Source organism: Peromyscus eremicus, chromosome X (genome assembly GCF_949786415.1).
Source record: "Peromyscus eremicus chromosome X, PerEre_H2_v1, whole genome shotgun sequence".
NCBI classification, from domain to species: Eukaryota; Metazoa; Chordata; class Mammalia; order Rodentia; family Cricetidae; genus Peromyscus; species Peromyscus eremicus.
In genome coordinates this window covers 131,479,467-131,498,184 of record NC_081439.1, presented here as the reverse complement: position 1 = coordinate 131,498,184, position 18,718 = coordinate 131,479,467, and the positions used below count along the sequence as shown (strand labels likewise).

The 18,718-nt window shown below is 50.9% G+C and overlaps 1 protein-coding gene across 6 annotated transcripts in view; it reads right to left on the bottom strand.

Annotated features, from left to right (window-relative positions):
* Nucleotides 1-18,718, bottom strand: part of Atp2b3 (ATPase plasma membrane Ca2+ transporting 3) — a 70,766-nt gene that overhangs the window by 38,403 nt on the left and 13,645 nt on the right. For 2 of the 6 annotated variants that reach the window (XM_059251264.1, XM_059251258.1), the window contains exons 1-7: nt 14,432-14,615; nt 11,534-11,867; nt 5,852-6,049; nt 5,494-5,751; nt 4,930-5,055; nt 4,128-4,253; nt 1,186-1,227 (exon numbers count right to left, since the gene is read on the bottom strand). In XM_059251264.1, the coding sequence (XP_059107247.1) occupies nt 1,186-1,227; nt 4,128-4,253; nt 4,930-5,055; nt 5,494-5,751; nt 5,852-6,049; nt 11,534-11,741 (958 nt within the window). In that variant the 5' untranslated portion in view covers nt 11,742-11,867; nt 14,432-14,615. Of the gene's footprint in view, nt 1-1,185; nt 1,228-4,127; nt 4,254-4,929; nt 5,056-5,493; nt 5,752-5,851; nt 6,050-11,533; nt 11,868-13,006; nt 13,152-14,431; nt 14,616-18,718 lie in introns of those variants that run through there. The other 4 variants (XM_059251262.1, XM_059251263.1, XM_059251260.1 and 1 more) reach the window with 3 other exon arrangements.

Here is an 18,718-nt window from a genome sequence, read left to right as displayed (position 1 = left end):
GGGACAGACAGATGGTTCTTTTGTGGGAAGAGTGGACAGACACTAGTACAAGGAACTTGTGCACAGACAAGTTGGCCAGTCCAGTAATGTCCCAAATCTCAATACCTGAGAGAAGTCCTGTGGTTGGTCCAAGGAATGTTCTGGAACCAAAATCTGACTCAATTGCCCACAGATATCCAAGCCACCTCTACTTTCCCCTCAAGGACACTAAAGGGCCTTAGTGTATGCTCCTCTTAGCTCAGACACCACTGCTCAGCTTGCCTCTTCCCCGGAATCTGTGGGAAAGCCTGTTTTGTCCCTCTCACTATTTCCCTACCTCCCTCTTGGATCAGGTGGCTCCTCTCACTCCTTCTTTTTAGGCCTCACAGTTTTCATTCTTGCTGCCTTTGTGGTGGTGACATGGGTGCCTTATCTCCCCCTTTGCCAAGCTTTACACAGTCTTTGGGCTTGGGGCTCTCGACTACACTGCCAAAAGTAACTATGTCCACTCCACCTGCTTCCTCCACTCTTCCTAAGGAAGGGGTTGCCTGACCTAGCAGTTGTGGGGGTGTCCCCCAGTTTGTGTTTTTTCTTTTATTCTGCATCCCTTCACCTCACCTGGCAGCCCAAAGCCACTTACAATAGCTCCTTCCTCCTAGCAGCCTTAGGACATGCCAGACCCTGTCTAGCTGGGTCACTCTAGTTTTGAGTCCCTACCTACTGTTATCCCACCAAGCAAGGGCTCTAGCCAACAGGATGCCTCCTGTCCCCAAAACCTTACCAATCTCAGTTATCTTTCAGGTTCTAGCTGACTTCTCTTACCTGGAAAACTCACAGGACTGGCACCTAGGGATTTTGACAAGTTATCCTCTCTATGCCTCAGTTTTCTTATCTGGCCAAAGTGGTCTCAGGGTGTCTACGGGTAATTTTCATACATGAGCAAGTTCAAGCCATGCTGATGGCCTTGGCACTGACCAGCTGTTTTCCAGGTGGCTTATCTAGGCTTCATGAAAACAGTGTCTGGTGGAAACTGGAGCATCCTCCAAGGGTGTCCCCTTCACTGCCAAGCCAGGATAGGACTTAGGGGCCTACTCACCTGTCTTTAGGTGTTGCTTCTTCCCTGGCATCAGGTGGTCCCTCCCAGTTCCCCCTTCCCCCTCCTCCCCACAAGCTCCTCAGCTGCCCTGAGCCATGCACATACGTTACCTCTGGTTTGGCTACTGTCCATCGCCCCATCCTGCTGCTTGCCTACAATGGAAGAGGAATGACAGACACGGAGAGACTTGAGAACATCCATGTGGTCATGACATACACAGAAGCACAGGAGAGTAGGAAGAGCTTGGGCACATACAGCAGTTTGTAGCTATATGGAGTAGAAGAGGGAAAGGAGAGGCCTGATAGCTGATAGTCATGACCTTGCCTATGGAGGGGCCTTCTTGACTTTCCAGGAGCAAGATATCATTACCTCCCAGCTCATATTCACTGCATACCCTCTGGGCTTCCTGGGCCATGCTTCTACCCAGTGTTTCCCACTGGGCCTTGACCTCAGCTCCACAGTGAGTCTCTAAAGCCAGTTCTGGATGGGCTCTGGGTCAGGTGAAGTAGGTGTGAACAGTTTCTGGAAGGCCTGCTACCTTAAGGGATGTCCTCTTCTTAGATGTTTGACCCTTCAGACCCAACAGGAGGTAATTCCCAAGCTCTGGACCAACCCAACCCCTCTACTCTTTTCCGAGGCCACTATTAGGAGGTGTGTGTCCTCAGGGATAAGGGCTCTGTCTGTTTTAGGGCACATCCAAACTGTGGGTCCAGAGCCACTGTGCAGAGGAGGTCTAAATGTTGGGTATATAGCAGCACTAGGGGGAAGGTGTGAAGACTGGACTCCAGGTGGCCCTGTCTGAAGCCTCAGGTTGGGTACAGCCCATAGTGCTAGTTACTCTTTCTGAGGGTTGCACAGCTCAGGTGACAGAAGAGTTTATCTGCAAGCCACATCTGCATTGTTCCCTATTTAGGGAGGAATCTGCCAGCACTGGATCAGTTTCCACCCAGCTCATGTCGCTGGGCAATCAAAGGACAGACAGGGTGTCAGGTAGCTTCTAGGCAATAGGACCATGGTCTGGGGTCCAAAGAATGAGAGAGACACCTCCAGCCATAAGTATGATAAGTATGGCATATATTGTACCCTTTCTGTTCAGGGCCCCTGTGTGAGTTGGGGGTAGTTTAGAGGTGAAAGAGATTTCTCTCTCTCTCGCTCTCTCTCTCATTTTGTGTGTGTGTGTGTGCGTGTGCGTGTGCGTGTGCGTGTGCGTGCGTGCGCACGTACGCATCCATGTCTCTTTTTTTTTTGTGTGTGTGTCCATGTCAATGGAGGCCAAGAAAGGATGTTTAGGGCCTGTGGAGCTGGAGTTACAAGTGGTTGTGAGCTTCCCAATATGGGTGCTGAGAAGCAAAGTGAGCATCACTAGAAGAGGTAGCCTGGAGTAAAGCAGAGCACAGCTGGAGAAGGAGGGACTCTGGAAGAAAAGGGTATGTAGGAGTCATGATAAAAGGCAGGAATAGAAGGTAAGGGTGGCAAGTTGATAGTGAGCAGCTTCAGAGCATGCTCAATGGGTTAACAGAACCACAGGAGTAAGTGAGACAATAGAAGATGGGGGAGCACTGGACAAGATAGATGCTGTTCCCCAGAGTCCCTCAGGGTACTTCTTCAGGAAGTTGGCCCACTCTAATTCCCTAAATCTTACAACCTAGCAGTGTTGGAGAAGTGCAAGCATCCTGTGTGGGAGGGTTTGGATGAAGAATGTCAAGTTCAATGAGGAAGGAGGGACGTAGGCCCAAGCTGTGAAGAATATCTAACAGATAGAGCAGGAGGCCAGGAGCTTGGAAAAGAGCCACCAGGGACACCAGGAAAGTACAGGTGATGTCAGTTCAAGGGAGAGACCACTGTCTTCAAAGGGAGGGAGTGGATTTCCTAGAGGGCCTTAAATGTGGAAGGGGCTCCCTGTCAACCAAGCAGAACCAAGAGAGCACTAAGCAAGGTTATCTAGCCTGAGGACTCAAGCTAAGCTCAGCTGAGGCCCAGAGCCTACTTATCATTTATCTGTATATTCCTGGAGCACATATTAAAGTTGTGGGATAACACTGGGAGGAGTTCAGTGGAGACTGGGAACTTGGTGCAGCTGGCAGAAGGCCTGGCCTGCCAACAGCAGGGAGGTGCTGATACAGGGAGGCACAGGACCAGACTGCCAGGGAACAAGGATAATAGAAGCTTCCCAGTGATCGGCAATTGTAGCCCTGTCAGCTCATGTGTCTTGACTCTCAGGGACAGGGGACCTCAAGAAGTAGCCTAAAGCCAGGACTACTAACTTATCGTTCCTCATGCCAGTCTATCCCTGACTAGTCTAAAACTGATAGCTGTGGCTCCAGGTCCTCTAAGATGGACAGGCATGCATCTGGAAATATCTGCTTCCTAGTCACCTGGGGATGTGGAAAAGAACTGGGGATAGATTGCTCACCAGAGCTATGGTGTGTGCCTGAGTCACAGAGGAGCAGGGCCTGGTAAAGGCAAGTTCTGTGACTCCACGGTTTTGAGTTTCCATGGCTAGAAGGGGCAGTATAGTAGCTTCCAGGGCCATAAGGAAGCTGGAGTCTCTAAAATCCTCTGTTTCTATCCCTTACTGTCCCCAGGGACAGGGCTACCACTTGCTGGAGAGCCTCCCCTACCCCACCCCATCCAGCATCCCTTGGTCCTGGCCTTTCATTTTGAGACCTATCCCTATCTGCTCAGGAGACTTCCACTTTGGACTTTGTGACTCCCTCCCCAACCCCAATCTTCCATATGGAAGTTGAGTACCTTGAGGGTAGGCATGAAGACCCCAGCATCATCTTTCAAAGTTAAGATAAGAGGTCACATTTCTGTGACCACACTTCATCCCAGGAACAGATGTACCAAAGCCATCAGAGAATAGCATTGACCTGCTGGCTCTTATGGAAAATACCAGAAGGATTCTCAAGAAGAATCAGAAGAGGGTGGTAGCTTCCAATCCATCTCTCTGGAGCCAGGATTGGTCAGCAGGCAGATGAAGAAGCAAGAACAGTAACATAGGAGGAAGCTGTCTCATCATCTCTGGGCACTGGAGTAATGGCTGCCTTACCTTTCTTGTCTTTCTTCTCCTCCTCCTCTCCACCAGCTCCAAGCAATGTAAAGATGATGCCTGTCTGGGAGTTCACACCAACAGCTGTTACCACCATTCTTCCAGAACCTTCCATGACATGAGTGCCTAGCAAAGAAACACAGAGGAACTAAGACAGATTTGCACAGCCTGGTAGGACATACTCAGCATCCATAGGCTGACTTGCAGGGTTTCCCTGAGGCAGGTACTTGTCTTGCAGAAGTCACTGCAGCCGTTGGCACCTACATCTAGACTGCAACCTGTTTCCAGGCTTGGGGTAGTGGGAATGACCCAGAGGACGACAGACTGTCAGGTCTTTGTCAGAAGCATAGACTGAGCCATTCACAGGGCCCACTAGAGGGCTTCTGGTCTTCCTGTCCAGTTTCATATTACATTTCCCATTAAGATAAAAGTGGGCTGAATGAGAACCTTCTAGAAAAGGAACAAAACACACACATGGTCATCTTCAGAGTCTATGTGGAGGGAGCACAATATCCCAAGCTCCCCTTGGGATATCCCATTCATGATATCAAAGGCCCTCTTGAGCAGGGGAGACCCATTTCTTTGCCCTGTGGCTGGAGCCACACCACCAGGCCTCCAGTGACCTGCTCTGGCATGGCAGTGGGTAGCATTCTCAGACTCCCCAACCAGAAGGGCTATTCAGGGAGACCCTAGTTAAGGCAAGTCCAGTTAAGGCAAGTCCAGCAGTGTGGCTTGGCTGGGAATGCTGGGCCAGGCCTTCAATGTGACCTTATACTGGGCTGGTTGAGAAGGTGATCCTTACCTGAGAGTAGCATAGGATCTTTGTCTGCTGATTTGCGCACATGGTCCGACTCGCCAGTCAGGGAGCTCTCGTCGATCTTGAGGTCATTGCCTTGGATGAGCACACCATCGGCAGGCAGAAGGTCTCCTATAGGCCAGCCCAGGCCAGAACCGGAGGCTATGGGTCCATGGGACCTCCCCACCCTTACTTCCTCCCACCTTCTCCAGAGGAGTTCCTGTCATCTGGGAAAGGACGGGGGGGGGGGGGGCTCTCTTCTTTAAGCCTCTCCCTTTGAGGAGGATCATCCACATCTAACCATGTCCAGTTCTCAAGGAACAGGGGCAACATTTGTATCCTATAGTAGTAGGAGACCTCTTCAGAGTGCTTCCTGTGGGCACTGTTGTGTCTCAAACTCCTTTTCTGGCCCTAATCACACCCACTCTGCTCCAATCTCAGGCCCCTGTGGGTGAAAACACACAGACTTCTGGGGAAACAGTCTGAGCTGGGGAGGTTCCTCTGGCTCACCCTTCTTAGAAATGGTATTCAGGCTTTCTTGGCAGGGTGGATAAAGATGGGCACACTTACCGTATTTGACCTGGGCAATGTCCCCCACCACCAGTGCTGCCACAGGGACCTGGAGGAGCTGCCCATTTCGGATGACAGTAAACTTCTGCTCCTGTTCAATACGGCTCTGAAGACCTCGGAACTGCTTTTCCTTGCTCCAGTCATTGAAGGCCGTGACCAGCACCACACAGATGACAGAGAGTAGGATGGCAGCCCCCTCGATCCAGCCAGCCTCAGCCTCTCCTTCGTCCTCTGCCCCACCAGACACATTCCCACAGGCTGTGTCCAAGGATGGAGGAGAACATATAGGAAGGAGAGGTGAAGTCATGGTAGCCAAGAGCTGGGACCCCTCCTTCTATCTCAGAGTCTCTCCCCTCACCTTCACTTTCCTCTCCAGGTGGTGCATAGAAGGAGAGGCCCAGGGAGACGATGGCAGCCACCTCCAGGATGATGAGAGTCACGTCCTGCAGGGCTTCCCACACAAGCTGCAGGAAGGTCTTGGGCTGCTTGGGGGGGATGAAGTTCTGCCCATAGATCTGCCTGCGTTTCTCCAAGTCATTGGTGTTGTCTGCCAGGCCTACACAGTGTCCCGGGAAAGTGGCAGAAGCACAGAAGAAGATGGTACAGGCTAGCCTTTGGTACCATAAGCATCCCTGACTAAGCTTCTGCTGCTACAAGAATGGCCCTTGTGGCTCTCTGACTAAAGCCTGCCTCTCTAGAACTCTGGAGCAGATTCTTAGAGAAGGCAGAGTGGTACAGGCCTAGTACTATAAGCATTTCTGCAGACCCAGGACTAAGCATAGGGGACCAAGCACAGCCCTCACAGAGAATACCCAGCCTGAGGAAGGGATGGTAACCCAGGAAAGGGGGTTATCAATTTCCTGATGCAATTAAAAGACAGTAGGCCTAGGGAAGGAGGCCTTGGGACTGTGGTTGTCTCAATTGCTGAAACATTAGCCCACCCCATGCACCTTCCGTGTCTGCTGTCATTTCCATGTCCAAGTTATCTTCGAAGGATGCTTGCAGGGAAGTGATAACACCCAATAAATAAAAGGGCAGCAAGGACCCAGGAGGACACTATGTGGCCAAGGGTAGCTGAGACAGGAGCAGAACAGAGCACCCAGTGGCTCCCTGGGTTGTGAGTGGGTAAGGAGGTGAACCAATATCTAAGAGGCTTCAGTAGATTTGTGGGGAGGTTGCCAATCAAAGTGATCCAGGTAATATTAGCCCAGTTTCACCCAAGAGCCAAATAATTGGCCAAGGCCCTCTCCAAAGGGATCGGACAAGCTGTCTCCTAACACTTAGATTCCATGTCTCTTTCAGATTGCTGGTCACTTGGCCCCACACAGGCCTGAAAGATAGGACTGTGTTTGAGACACTGGCACTTTGAAAGTGAGGCAGTCTCTGGACCTTGGCCACCCTACTGTATGGCCTACTGTTTCCAAAGACATTCAGGGCTATCCAGCCTAACCTGCAAAAGGGGCAAGGCACAGGGGAACCTGGGACCAAGGACATTGGTGTGTCCAGAAGCATAGCTGTTGAGGAAGATAGAGCAATGTCTTCTGGAAATGGATGGAGACCTACTTTCTAGAAGTTTCTCTGGGAAGGATCAGAGAGAATGAGTGTGAGAGCAAGTTCTTATGTCTAAAGACCTACATAAAGAGACTGTCTTATGAAGAGAAGAGGGAGGCGTGGGAAGTCCTTCAAGGTGGAAGTACAGGGCCTGCAAGGAGAAGCAAAGGCAGAGGTTTGTGGCATCTCACACCTAGGTGTGACCTGGGGAACTGATTCTCTAGGTAGTGCAGGGAAGCTGCTCCACAGTAGGGAAGGAGGGACTCTGTTTACCAGTTCCAGAGGAGGCTTCTGAGACTGGAGTTTGAAAGGACTAGCACCAGGAAAGGAAAACAGAGTTCCTCAGAGGCTGAGCTACTGTGACACAGAGTTGAAGAGAGGATGACCCAAGGTCTGGTGCCCACAGTGCTTAGGAAGTGCACAGGCAAATGGCTCCCCTATACCTAACACCTTCTTAGGATGAGAGATGGGGATGGCTGAGGTTAAGGAGATTGTCAATGGTTCATGCAGAGAACAAGGAGAGGAAAGGAAAGCGAAGTTCCAGCATAGGCCCTCTTAGTCCTAACTTGAGACTCCTCAATCAGTGCAGGATCCAGGGGCAGAGAAGGCCTTAACTCATGGCTCCAGGGCCCTGCAGGTAACCTCCATATAGATCTCAAATCAGTGAGAAATTGCTACACCCTTATCCTTGGTTGGCAAACTTCTGTGCAGGATGATCAGTCCCTCCTTAGGTTCGCAGGACTCTAGGGCTATACCCCAAAGGGACCAGCTCCATACTGACACCTAGTGGATGGATGGCAGCTTGAAGCTTCCACCAGAGTCACTGGCATGGATTCTACCACCTGCTGAAGGAGCTGAGTGGTGAGCAAAAGGGACATCTAGTCCATGGAACATGCATAGCAGGCTGGGTTTAGGAAGGCTCATAGGACTCAGCCCCAGATCGCTCACCAATAAGGAAGTGCTGACAGAATGAAGTGGAAGGACTGACAAGAGCAAAAGTTGCAACCAGCACAGGCTTGGCACGTCCACACCATCTAGCCACACGGTATCCTTCCCACACAGAAGGGCTGCAGCTGTCCCTGCCTTTCTCTCCCTGGCCTCATTGAGCCTGGGCTGGGCTGGCAGCTCAGATTTCTGCTAGGGCCAAAGACCTCTTTCTGAAGGCCCACAGCTTTCCCAGTAGGGTATCTGGGAGACCTCAGCCTCTGTGGTAGCAGTGGTGGGGGTAGGGACCAAGCTGAGAAGGCCCAGCCTTTCTTCTAGATTGAGCCTTTTCTCCTTCAACTGCAGGAGCTATGAGAAATTCAACATTACAAGAGATGCACCATGAGTTCTTAGACACTTGGGGTCTACATTGCCCTTGGCCTGGAGCCCCCACAGAGGGCAAATGACCCATTCTAGCTTCTAAAAAGCTCGAGTTCCATGGCATCATGTGACTCTGCTTCCTGACTGTCCTGCTTCACATGCCCAGATTGTTCCTAAGGCCAGTGAGGCCCTTAGTCCCTTTCCCCCAGAGGAGTCTCCGTTCCCCTCCTCTGCCTTACCCTTGGCCTTGGATCGTTCTTGCTACTGCAGCAATGCTCCTGCATCCCCTTTGCCTGGCAAGGTAGCAGTTGCCTTCAGATTGACCCTGAAGCCTTGGCCTTTCTGTAGGGTTGAGACCAACAGCTGCCACAACTGCTGTGGTACCATCGTTTGTGTGTGTGGTAGAGAAGGCAGCTGTGGCCCTTTTGGTTCCAAGCACATGCCCACCTAGCAGGCCCAAGACATGGGACAGAGGCTGGGTGGTTGGCATGGACACAGATGGCTATTCACCCAGAGCAGAGGCCAGATACCATCAGAATTGGATTAGGACTACATTGTGTCAGTTCTCAGCTAATTGGTCCCATCCTTTTTGTGGCTGCCTACAGAGAGTAGATAAGACAGGGGCAGGGTGCAGAGCCCCCTAACCAGTCTACCCTGAGGTTTCCTGACCAGCAGGCAGTTCCTTCTTCAGGATGGGTTCTGGAATTCTTCTGAATCTCTACAGAGACTGAGAGATTAATGGATTGGTGCAATAACTGCCAAAGTCCCCTCCATCAACATGCCAACATACCTACCTGGCCCCTTGTCCTCTTCTGGGCACTTGCCCAGAGGATTGGTATGGGGCCAGAAGTGCAGTTAAGTCTGCCCCTCCTGCTAAGAAGGCTGCTGAGGAACCTGCTTGCTCGAGGCTTGCTATGCTGAGGAAATGGGGGAGTGAGAATCACCTGCTCCTGGCCCCAGACAGCTCGGTCGTAGGAGCCTAGGGGGAAGGGTTGGTCCCTGGGCTGCCATGGGGACTTAGGGTCTCAGAGGCCTGTCAGGGGCTGAGCCACCCACCTGGGCACCTGCCCTTCTCCATGCCCACCCCATTTACAGGCACCAGATGAGCTTTGGAGCTCTGTGGCAGAATCGGGCAGGTTCCCAGAGGCCTTGACATTTTAAATATTTAACAAGGCCTGACAGGCAGAGGGAAGAGCTGCCAGCCAAAGCCCATCTGCTTCCTTTGATCTGGGAGAGGCCAGAGCCCTTGTAGCTAAATGGCCCTCTACCCCAGCCTTCTCAGAGGCCCCACATTCTCGGGGGGGGGGAGTGGGGGGGCAAGGAGGAGGACGGAAAGAGATCCTTTGGCATGAAGCCCAGCCATCTGCCTTGACATAATGCTGCTTCAGGCTGGTGTATGTGTGTGTGTGGTAGGCAGGCTGAATAGGCTATCAATGGGTGCAGCAGCTCTACATCTCAGTTCAGGAAGATCCAGATGGCCAGGGAGGCCACCATACCTGGAGTTTTTAACCTGGCCCATGGGCCTGCCTTCTCCTATCTCTAATGCTCCCTTGGGCCCATGCACTACTTCCTATGGACAGATGATGCTTTCTTCAATCTACTTGGGGCAAGGCTACAGTAAGAGCATCTTGTTTGTGCCCTAGAGGCTTTGAATGGAGGCAAGGGCAGAGCAAGGAGGCTTGAGGCGATGAGCATGAGTGTTGTAACTAAAGGACTGATTTAGAAACAAGAATGGGCAAGGCCTGGTGATAGGTGGGACAGGGGAGCCAGGAAGCAGGAGGAACCCAGGTGGTGGCCAGGACTTGCAGGACTGGGTGGGTCAAAATGCCACCACTGAGATGGGTGGCTGATAAAAATCAATCAGCACTGGCTGGGAAGCAGGCCTGGTATCAGATTGGGATAGCTCCAGCAATCCTGCAAGACCAGTGTCAGATGAGCCATAACGGGTTCCAGCTCTTGAAATCTGAGGCTAGATTCGTCTCTTTGGGAACCCTGGTCTCACAGAAGACCCCAGCATTCAGAAGTTGAGGACCCAAGATGACAGTCAGACCTGCACTCTGGATCTTCTAGAGGACTCTCACCATGTTTCTTCTGTAGATGCTCACTGGTGTAATACTTGCACTACTTCAGGCTTGTACCTCTCTGGGACAGCCTGTGACTACTGTCACTTTGTGTGTGTGTGTGTGTGTGTGTGTGTGTGTGTGTGTGTGTGTGTGTGCTCATGTGCGTGCGCTCATATATGCTCATGTATGTTCATGACCAAAGGTTAATGTCATATGTCTTTCTCAGTTGCTCTCCACCTAATTGTTTGTGACAGAGTTTTTCACTGAAATTAGAGTTCACTGATTGGCTAGACTCGTTGATATACAAACCCTATGGATCCCCGTGTCTCTGCCTCCTCGGTGCTGCGGTTACAGGAACACACTCCATGATCAGCTTTTTACATGGGTACTGAAAAACTCCAATTCATGCCCTAAGGTTTGCACAGCAAGCACTTTACCAACTGAGCAATCACCTCAGTCCCAACCACTGCCACTGCTAATGGTACCATATGACTATTGGGCTCTACTTTTTGTCTGCTATTCCCACAAGATTAAAATGTCTCTGTGCCATCCTTATGTGACCCCTCCCTTCCCATGGAGAGGACCCCTGCAACTTGAGCCCCAGAGGGCCTCCACACTGCATTCTCTTATTTCTGGTTCCTCTCAACTGAGCACATGAAGTCCAACTATATAGACAGAGGCCATGGTTTCCTCCTCTTCTGGTAGGAGACAGTTGATACTGCTCTGTTTCTTGAAAACAAGCCCAGAGTTTCCATTTGGACCCTCCACCTTTAGTGGTTCTCATTTGCCCTTCCCTTTCTTTTCTTTTTGTAGGGTGGAAAATGACTGATCACATAGGTGTGGAGGAGGGCTCAACTCAGACTCTCAGAATTTAGTTGCACAGAGGATGACAATCTCCCCCTGCACAAGGCACCTTCCAGTCAATACAAAGTGGCTGAGCAGAGGGTGACAATCAGGGTCCCAGTTTCTGTGTCCTCCAAGGGTCAATTATGCCTTACCTCCATGGAGCCATTCAAGGCAGTCATAGCGGCAGTACCACGGAGCCCCAATTGTGCTCCAGGAGTAAGGCAGACCCTGCATTCCTGGGATAGCTTTTTCCCTGCCAAACCCAGTGGACTTACCCTCAGTAGGCGAGGTCTTCAGCCTCCTGCACAGCCCGCTGACATCTCCATAGGCTTCCTGGATCTTCTGCAGTGCTTCGGCACCTCGGAGCTCCATGAGGCTGCGTAGCTCTGCTAGTGTGCACCCAAAGCCACCCACATGGGGCACTTCCCGCTGCTGCTGGGGCTTGGGGTGGAACTCAATGGAACTGTTCGCCATGTCACCCATCCTGTCTGTCAGGCCTCCTCACAGGTGCAGCTTCGACTCAGTCGTAGCTAGGGACAGGTGGCCACCTAAGATCCCAGTGCTGAGATGAGGCAAGGTGGTGGTGGGAAGGAGGTTAAGTGTGAACACCTGGGGAGAAGGAGGCAAGAAGAGGCCAAGGGTCTGGTTTGGACAAAATGAAGGCCCAGGATTCTGGGGCTATTCTACCCATCTTCATTCAGTGTACTTTATGACTCACAAATGGCAAATTGACCTCCCAGGTCTCACCCGCTAGACCAGTCCCCCTACTCCTGCCTATCATGAGCACCTAGAGCTAGAGGGTTTGTTAGGTGGGGAAGCAGGGAGTGGTGGGGCCCTTCTGCAACCAGCACCAGCCAGCTCTCACTGCCTCTCTGAACCACTTGAAAACCCATTTGGAAGTAAGGCATTGTATTTGGGGTTATCAGTAGCTACTCTTGCTTCATATGCACAAGAGATCAGTGCCCATCACCAGCTTCTTGCTTGACCCTCTCACCTTACTTCCTATTCTTGCCTGAATAAGACTTGCCCAGTGCCACTGCCATGTTCTAAATCCCCAGAAGTCCTCAATGACTCAGGCCTGGGCTGTGCAGGGCTCCAGGGGATAGACTGAACCATGGAAAGGACCAGCTGCACTCCTTGTCAAGGTTGACTGTGCAGGGTGTTTCTGCAACCCTCAGGGTACTTGGGGGTGGGAGGAGGCCCAGTGGCAAGTGGAGAGCAGAAAAAAGGGTGAGGGAGGGAAAGAGGTAAGGAGAAATAGACAGGTAAAAGAGGGTAAGGATAAGGGGAATCAAAGTGGAGGGGCCTGGGATAGGGCACAGAGGAAAAAGTCCAAAGTAACTACAGGTCACTAGTGACTCTGCTGACACCCTGCTCTCTAGTGTATTGCTACCACACCCTGATGACAAAGGAGCTAAGATCTTCCTTTCTGAAAACATTCAGCTGAGTGTCGTGGCTCACACCTTTAATCCTAGCACTCAGGAGGCAGAGACAGGCGGATCTCTGAGTTAGAGGCCAGCCTGGTCTACAGAGGAAGTTCCAGGACAGCCAGGGCTGTTACACAGAGAAACCTTGTCTCAACAAACAAACAAACAAACAAAAAACCTCAACAACAACAACAACAAAAACCCCAAAAACAGAACAAACAAACAAACACAACCATCCAGACCACTGCCAGGTCATAGCACCTTCCTCTTTTGTAGGGCTTCCTGAGGCTGTTATCTATCCTCTGCATCAGTGCTCCTTACCTTGCCTAAGAAAACTGCTGCTCCCTCTAGCTGCCATCTGCAGCCTTCATGGGATCTGACAGTAGGGCCATTAGGCCCTATTGGACCTGTCCTCCTCCTGCAGAGCCATGTGCCAAACTTGCCACATTTGTCCCTCAGAACTGAATTATTCTCAGAGCACAGGGTTTGGGCCTTTATATCGGCAAACAACCCTCCTGGCAACATGCTTGGCTGGACTAGACCTCTCACCTTTGGGCAAAAACTCCTGGCTCAGAACAATACTCTCAAAAACCAGAACTCAGACATCCATCTAGGTTTTTTATCTAGAACTGCCCTTGGGGGAAAAAAATAACCCAAAGCCTAGAAGAAAGGAAAAAAAGGCCCTCATGCAGCTAAAATAGAGGTGGTTAACTCCATGGCCATCACTATCAGGAGGACCTAGTGGGTTAGATCCTTTGAGTGCTATGGGGTGCCATGAACTGAGAATATCACATCTAGAGGAAGAGCAGAGGCATTGGGGGGAATATTCCCACACACGCTGTAAACATGAAGACTTCAGCTCTCAAGAAAAATTGTGTGTGCCTATCTGCAAAGTCTGGTGGGCCGGGTGAGGGGCACTTAGAAAATGTCCATCCCAATTGGTCACCATTTCACAGTTTGGACACCTGAGTATTAACTGTTTCATCACTTGCTACATGGACCAGGTTTTACTTCTGGAAGATGTGGGATGAAAATGGCAAACACAAGATGACTTCCTCATCTTTTCTCAATCCCGTGCACCTATCTCCCACCACTTTTTCCAGTTGATTATCTAAAAAATATTTCTTGGGCATCTATTACATGGCAGGCACTGACATTTTGTGCTAGAGGTCGACAAAACTAAACTAATTGCTTTTCTCTGTGTGGCTAAGCTATAGAAATAAGGTTCAATTCAGAGGCCCAAAGCCCTGGAGTTTCAGAGAAGGTATCTAGGAAGAACAAAGGGAAGAAAAGACTGAAAGGAGAAACAGCTAAGCAAGGCTGGGGGAAAGGCAGGGACTGTGGTCCTTCTGCTTGGTTGAGCAGCAGCAGCCAGAAGCACTGGCTGGGGATGGCAGGGGCAAGCAGTGGGCCCACAGGAAGCTGGGTAGAATGTGCTCCTTCCACTGGTGCTCTGTGACTTTGCCATGCCAACAACCTAGGAGGGGGTGACAAATATCACTCTCTTGTTAGTGCAAGAAGTAAAGACTTGGTTAAGAGAAAGGACAGAGCCAGAGGAAATTGAGACTGCTGCCTCAAGGTAGCCATGTTAGCTTTTCACCAATCCCTGCTTCCCCAAACCCTACCCCAGGTGACCTTGCCTTAGGATGATGTCCTTACTACCTGAAGGTGTTCCTCCTCCCCTCCTCTCTCTGACCAGTGCTCCATTGCTCCCCAAAGTCCCAGTGCATAAGCAGCTGGATGTACCTGTCAGGTTTGAGTTCTGTCCTCTGCTTCTGACACCCTCAGCCTGCTGGCTGCTGGAGAAGATGAATGGGTCTGGTTTGTCAGGGTAGGCACTGTCTTCAGCCAGCACAGCCTGCCCCCTACACCCATGAGTCAGCTTCTCAGTTCCTAGTCAGGCAAGGCTGCTAGGAAAGGCCAGATCAACAGGGCTATAAGTACCCAGGTACTGGCAAGTGAAAACATGGGAGAGTCCTTCCTCATTGGCCCTGAAGCCCTTTCAGCCCTTGTGGAGGGGTGGCTAGTACTTGCCTCAGGCTCTGATGCTCTCATAGGCAAGGGCTCAGTACTACATTCACTCACCCCAAGCTTGAAGCCCCAGGGCTCCATCTGAGAACCTGCATGTCCCCAACTGAGTTGCCTAAGGACTCCACAGGGACTCTTTGTGAAAGGGAAGCCAGATGAAAGATTTTACTCCTTGGAAGCCATTAATCTTTTCAACCATTTTGCCCACCTGGAAATAAGGGTGCTCTTAGGCTTGGGGTGTGAAGTGAACAGCCTATTGGGTGAACTCTGAGATGGGTGCATGTTCTTCAGAGCAGGTACCTGTAGGTCACTACTACAGTCACCCAGACCCAGGAGTTCTGGAGGAGGACAGGGCTCCCCTAATGTAAATGAAGCATTTTTCTCCTCCTCCTCCTCTTCCTCCTTGTCCCTGACCTGAAGTGTAGAGGTACTCCTGATTTTGGAATGCTGTCATTGCTGAAGATGGCTGGACCTTCGGTGCCTCATAGTAAGGACCCTGGGTAGAGAGGTAAAGCCATTGGTTTGATGAGCCATATTACCTCCCTATAGCCAGAGGGGCTGGAGCTCATAGCACCCCTGCTCCTGTGTGACTGTTAAGGCGTCAAGTTGTCCTCGCCACCTCAGTATCCCCCAATACCCTGACTACCAGTCGTGGATGGCTCTCTTTTCCCCATCTTCCACTAACCAAATCTGACATCCTGTCTGCCAGCAGAGAGATCTCCCTACGGGATAGCAACTAGTGGCCACGCTGCCCTGAAAACTCCTTCCCCTGGCTTGGGCACCACCATTCCAGGAAATTCTTCCTATAATCCATGATTGGTTCTGCCACATACTGTTTCACTCTCCAGCCCCAATCAAGAAGACCAAATTCCTTCAAAGCACCTTCCAACTTTTCCTCTGCCCTTGGCCTGTTCCCCATGCCCTACACCAGCCTACCAGTGGCTATCACTCACTCTACCAGAGACCACCTCTGAGCTCCAACAACACATCCTTCTCTCTCATCACCACCTGCTGACATCCAATGGCTTCCATTAGTCACAGTTCTCTAGAATGTATTTACCAGTTTGTTTTCCAGTCATAATTAATTGGTGTTAAGCCCAAGATCCTATGATCCATTCCTACTTCCCAGAGCTGGGCATAGCCATGAACAGAAGTACCTTTACATGCATCCTTAATTCCTTGAGACACATTGTTGACCACTGAGTTGCCAAAGTGCACTGAGTGGTCTATCCCAGATGGTGATGGGCCTGGAGGAATTAGTGACTGGGCACCTGGTCTACAGAGAAGGAGCTTGGAGCTCTGGAAGGTGGCAGTACTATCCTGGACAGCATGAAGCCAATAAGTGTGGTTGCTCAAACTTTCCTCATCTTCATTTACCCAACAGGCCACAGTTCAGATAGAAGTCATCAGTTAAGGGGAGGCCCCCTTTGAGTGACTCTTAGCTGCTGTAGAAAGCAGAAGGCATGTTCTCTTAATCCCTGGGTTGTTTGTAAACCTGGATGATGGCCTCCTCCAGTTTTAATAAGGACAGCAGCCATCACTGAAATGGCCAAGAACAGAAGTGACCAGGCCTATCAGTTCTGTAGGCCCGATAGAGTTTCCGGCCTGGGCTGGCTGCGGAGAATGGCCTGTAGGCATCGAAAGGGCAGGGAATGTACCATTTCTGTGCTCTTTTATCTTTTAGACCTTAATTGGCTTAATTGAATTGAGAAACTCCTCCGAGGGGCACTTGAACTTTCTAGCATTTGCTCCATCTTGGCACAAATTGGCCAACATCATGGGGTAGAGAGAGAGCAGAAACCTGTATTGGGTTCCCTGGCTTGGCTCACCCTCATAGCATGACTGTCAATAGGTTGCTACCTCAGAAGATAGCAGGGGTGTTGAAGACAGCACAAGTCCAGATCCATCATACAGATGCCTTCTGGACTCTTCCCTCTAGTGGGGCCTGGACACTTTAATCCCTTCAGATACAAATGGAGAACCCACTCTTCCAGTGACTCAAATCTGCTTGATCATAAAACCAAGGCTCTTCCTTCCTGGTATCTCTCTCTCTCTCTCTCTCTCTCTCTCTCTCTCTCTCTCTCTCTCTCTCTCTCTCTCTCTCTTCCTCTCTCCTTCTCCTCCCACCCCCTCTCTCTCTCACACACACCACCTTAAGTGGGTTCTCTGCCAGCTCCTTCAATTTAATATGTGTGTGGTTCCCCTGACCCTAGACAGCCCGTGCCCTTCAGGAAGCTGTGCAGTTTCTGAGGGAAGGCTCCTCTGCTTCTAGGCTTCCTCTAGTGACACCACTCTTAACAATGAACTTTGAGTTGTCAATGTCCATGGGATAACAATACCTATAATATCCACCAACCCTTGCTGCAGCTCACTATGCACAATACCTGTTTCACAAAGGGGGAATTAGGGCTCAGTTGGGACCAGAGACCTCAGGCATCAAGTGCTTGTTTGATGGCTGGAGGTGAGTCCCAGCCACCCACACTAGGACACCTTGTTGCTACCCTGAGCAGCTTCCTTAGCAGGTTCAGATGGAACCCTTTGGTCTACTTGTTCTGTGGGGTTTCACAGCCTCATGTTCAGAAGGGTCTAGGAAAAGAGAGCAAAGTCCACTGCCATCTCCCACGTCAGAACTAAAAAAAAAAAAGCATTAAAATCAGGTTAGAAACAGTTCAGGGCTGTCCTCATCTAGCACCAGACAAGTCTGTGGGGACACATGTCCCATACTAGTGATGGGTCATCTAGCCACCAAGTGCTGCCACTGTTCCTAGGGTAGATACAGCTGGATACCAGCACCAGCTGCAGGCCAAAAAGTCCCAGTCCCAAGTTGTTTCCTAGTTTCTGGGCCCTGAGTGATAAGAACAGTCCCCTTACATAAATCAAGTATATGGCACCTGGGCTTGCCAATGTTCTGGTGCTAGAGCCAGGTCCGGGACTTAAGGCATCAGTCCATCTGGATGGGCAGGAGGTAGAAGCCTGGGCTGATCTGGTACATGCTTCTACCTTGGGCCCCCTCACCACCCACTAGTATCTCCCTATGGACTCACCAAGTTAGGACTCTTCTTCCAGATATGACTAGGGCTCAGCAGTGTGACTCACAGGGGGTTTCTTGAATTAATAGGTGCTGGCCTCTCTCTATCTCCAGGCACCTGGAAAACACCAGCCTGCCCTTGTAGTGGAGAAAAGAGATCCAATCCAAGAGCAGGAGCAGAGGCCTAACCCCTGCCTTATAGTCAGACATCCCAGTCACACTTGCACACTGGGTGGAGCCTGGGGCCCAGCTAGGCAGCAGGTGGGGAGAAGGTCTGGGAGGAGGGAATCTTGTAAGTCAGCTGGCTGTCCACTCTTGGGTCTAACATGATGAGGCAGATATAGGCTTGCCTTGGGGCCCTGGGGGTGGCGCTTTAATCCTTGATTTTCCACATCTTCCCTCTCAGCACAGGGCTCTTGTCTTCTTGTCCACTTCTGCCCCACCCCTCTGTTTGATGCACCTTGGTGACCACCCAAGGACAAGGCATGCATGCAGCCAGAGAGGGGGAGGGAAGGAACCAGGCAGAGAACAGCCTCATTAATATTTCAGAGACACTGTCACTGCAGCTCTTGGGCCCTCACAGCCCCACCACTTTTGCTGGTAGAGAGAGGAGGATGGGAAAAGAGAAAGAAATAAAACCGAGAAAACAGATTTAAAGGGACAGCCTCCCCCCACTACATTCTGTCCTCCCCCTATTCCTGGTACAATCTGTGCACACTCTGCTGTTTCTGCCACTGCTGCAGAATAGCTCTAAGCCCAGAACAGCTTTGGGCGAAAAACAATAACAACAGAAGAGGGTCAACTGTCACCATGGTACCCCCCTCCTTGCTCACTCATCCACCTGCCTGAAGTTCTGCCCTTGCAAGCAAATCTACCAAGGCCACCTGGAGAATGGCTGGTGACTTTCAGCTTGGCAATGGGGACCCCGCTCATTCTACAGAAAGACAGAGGCACATAGGAAAAGTAGAAGTCCCTGT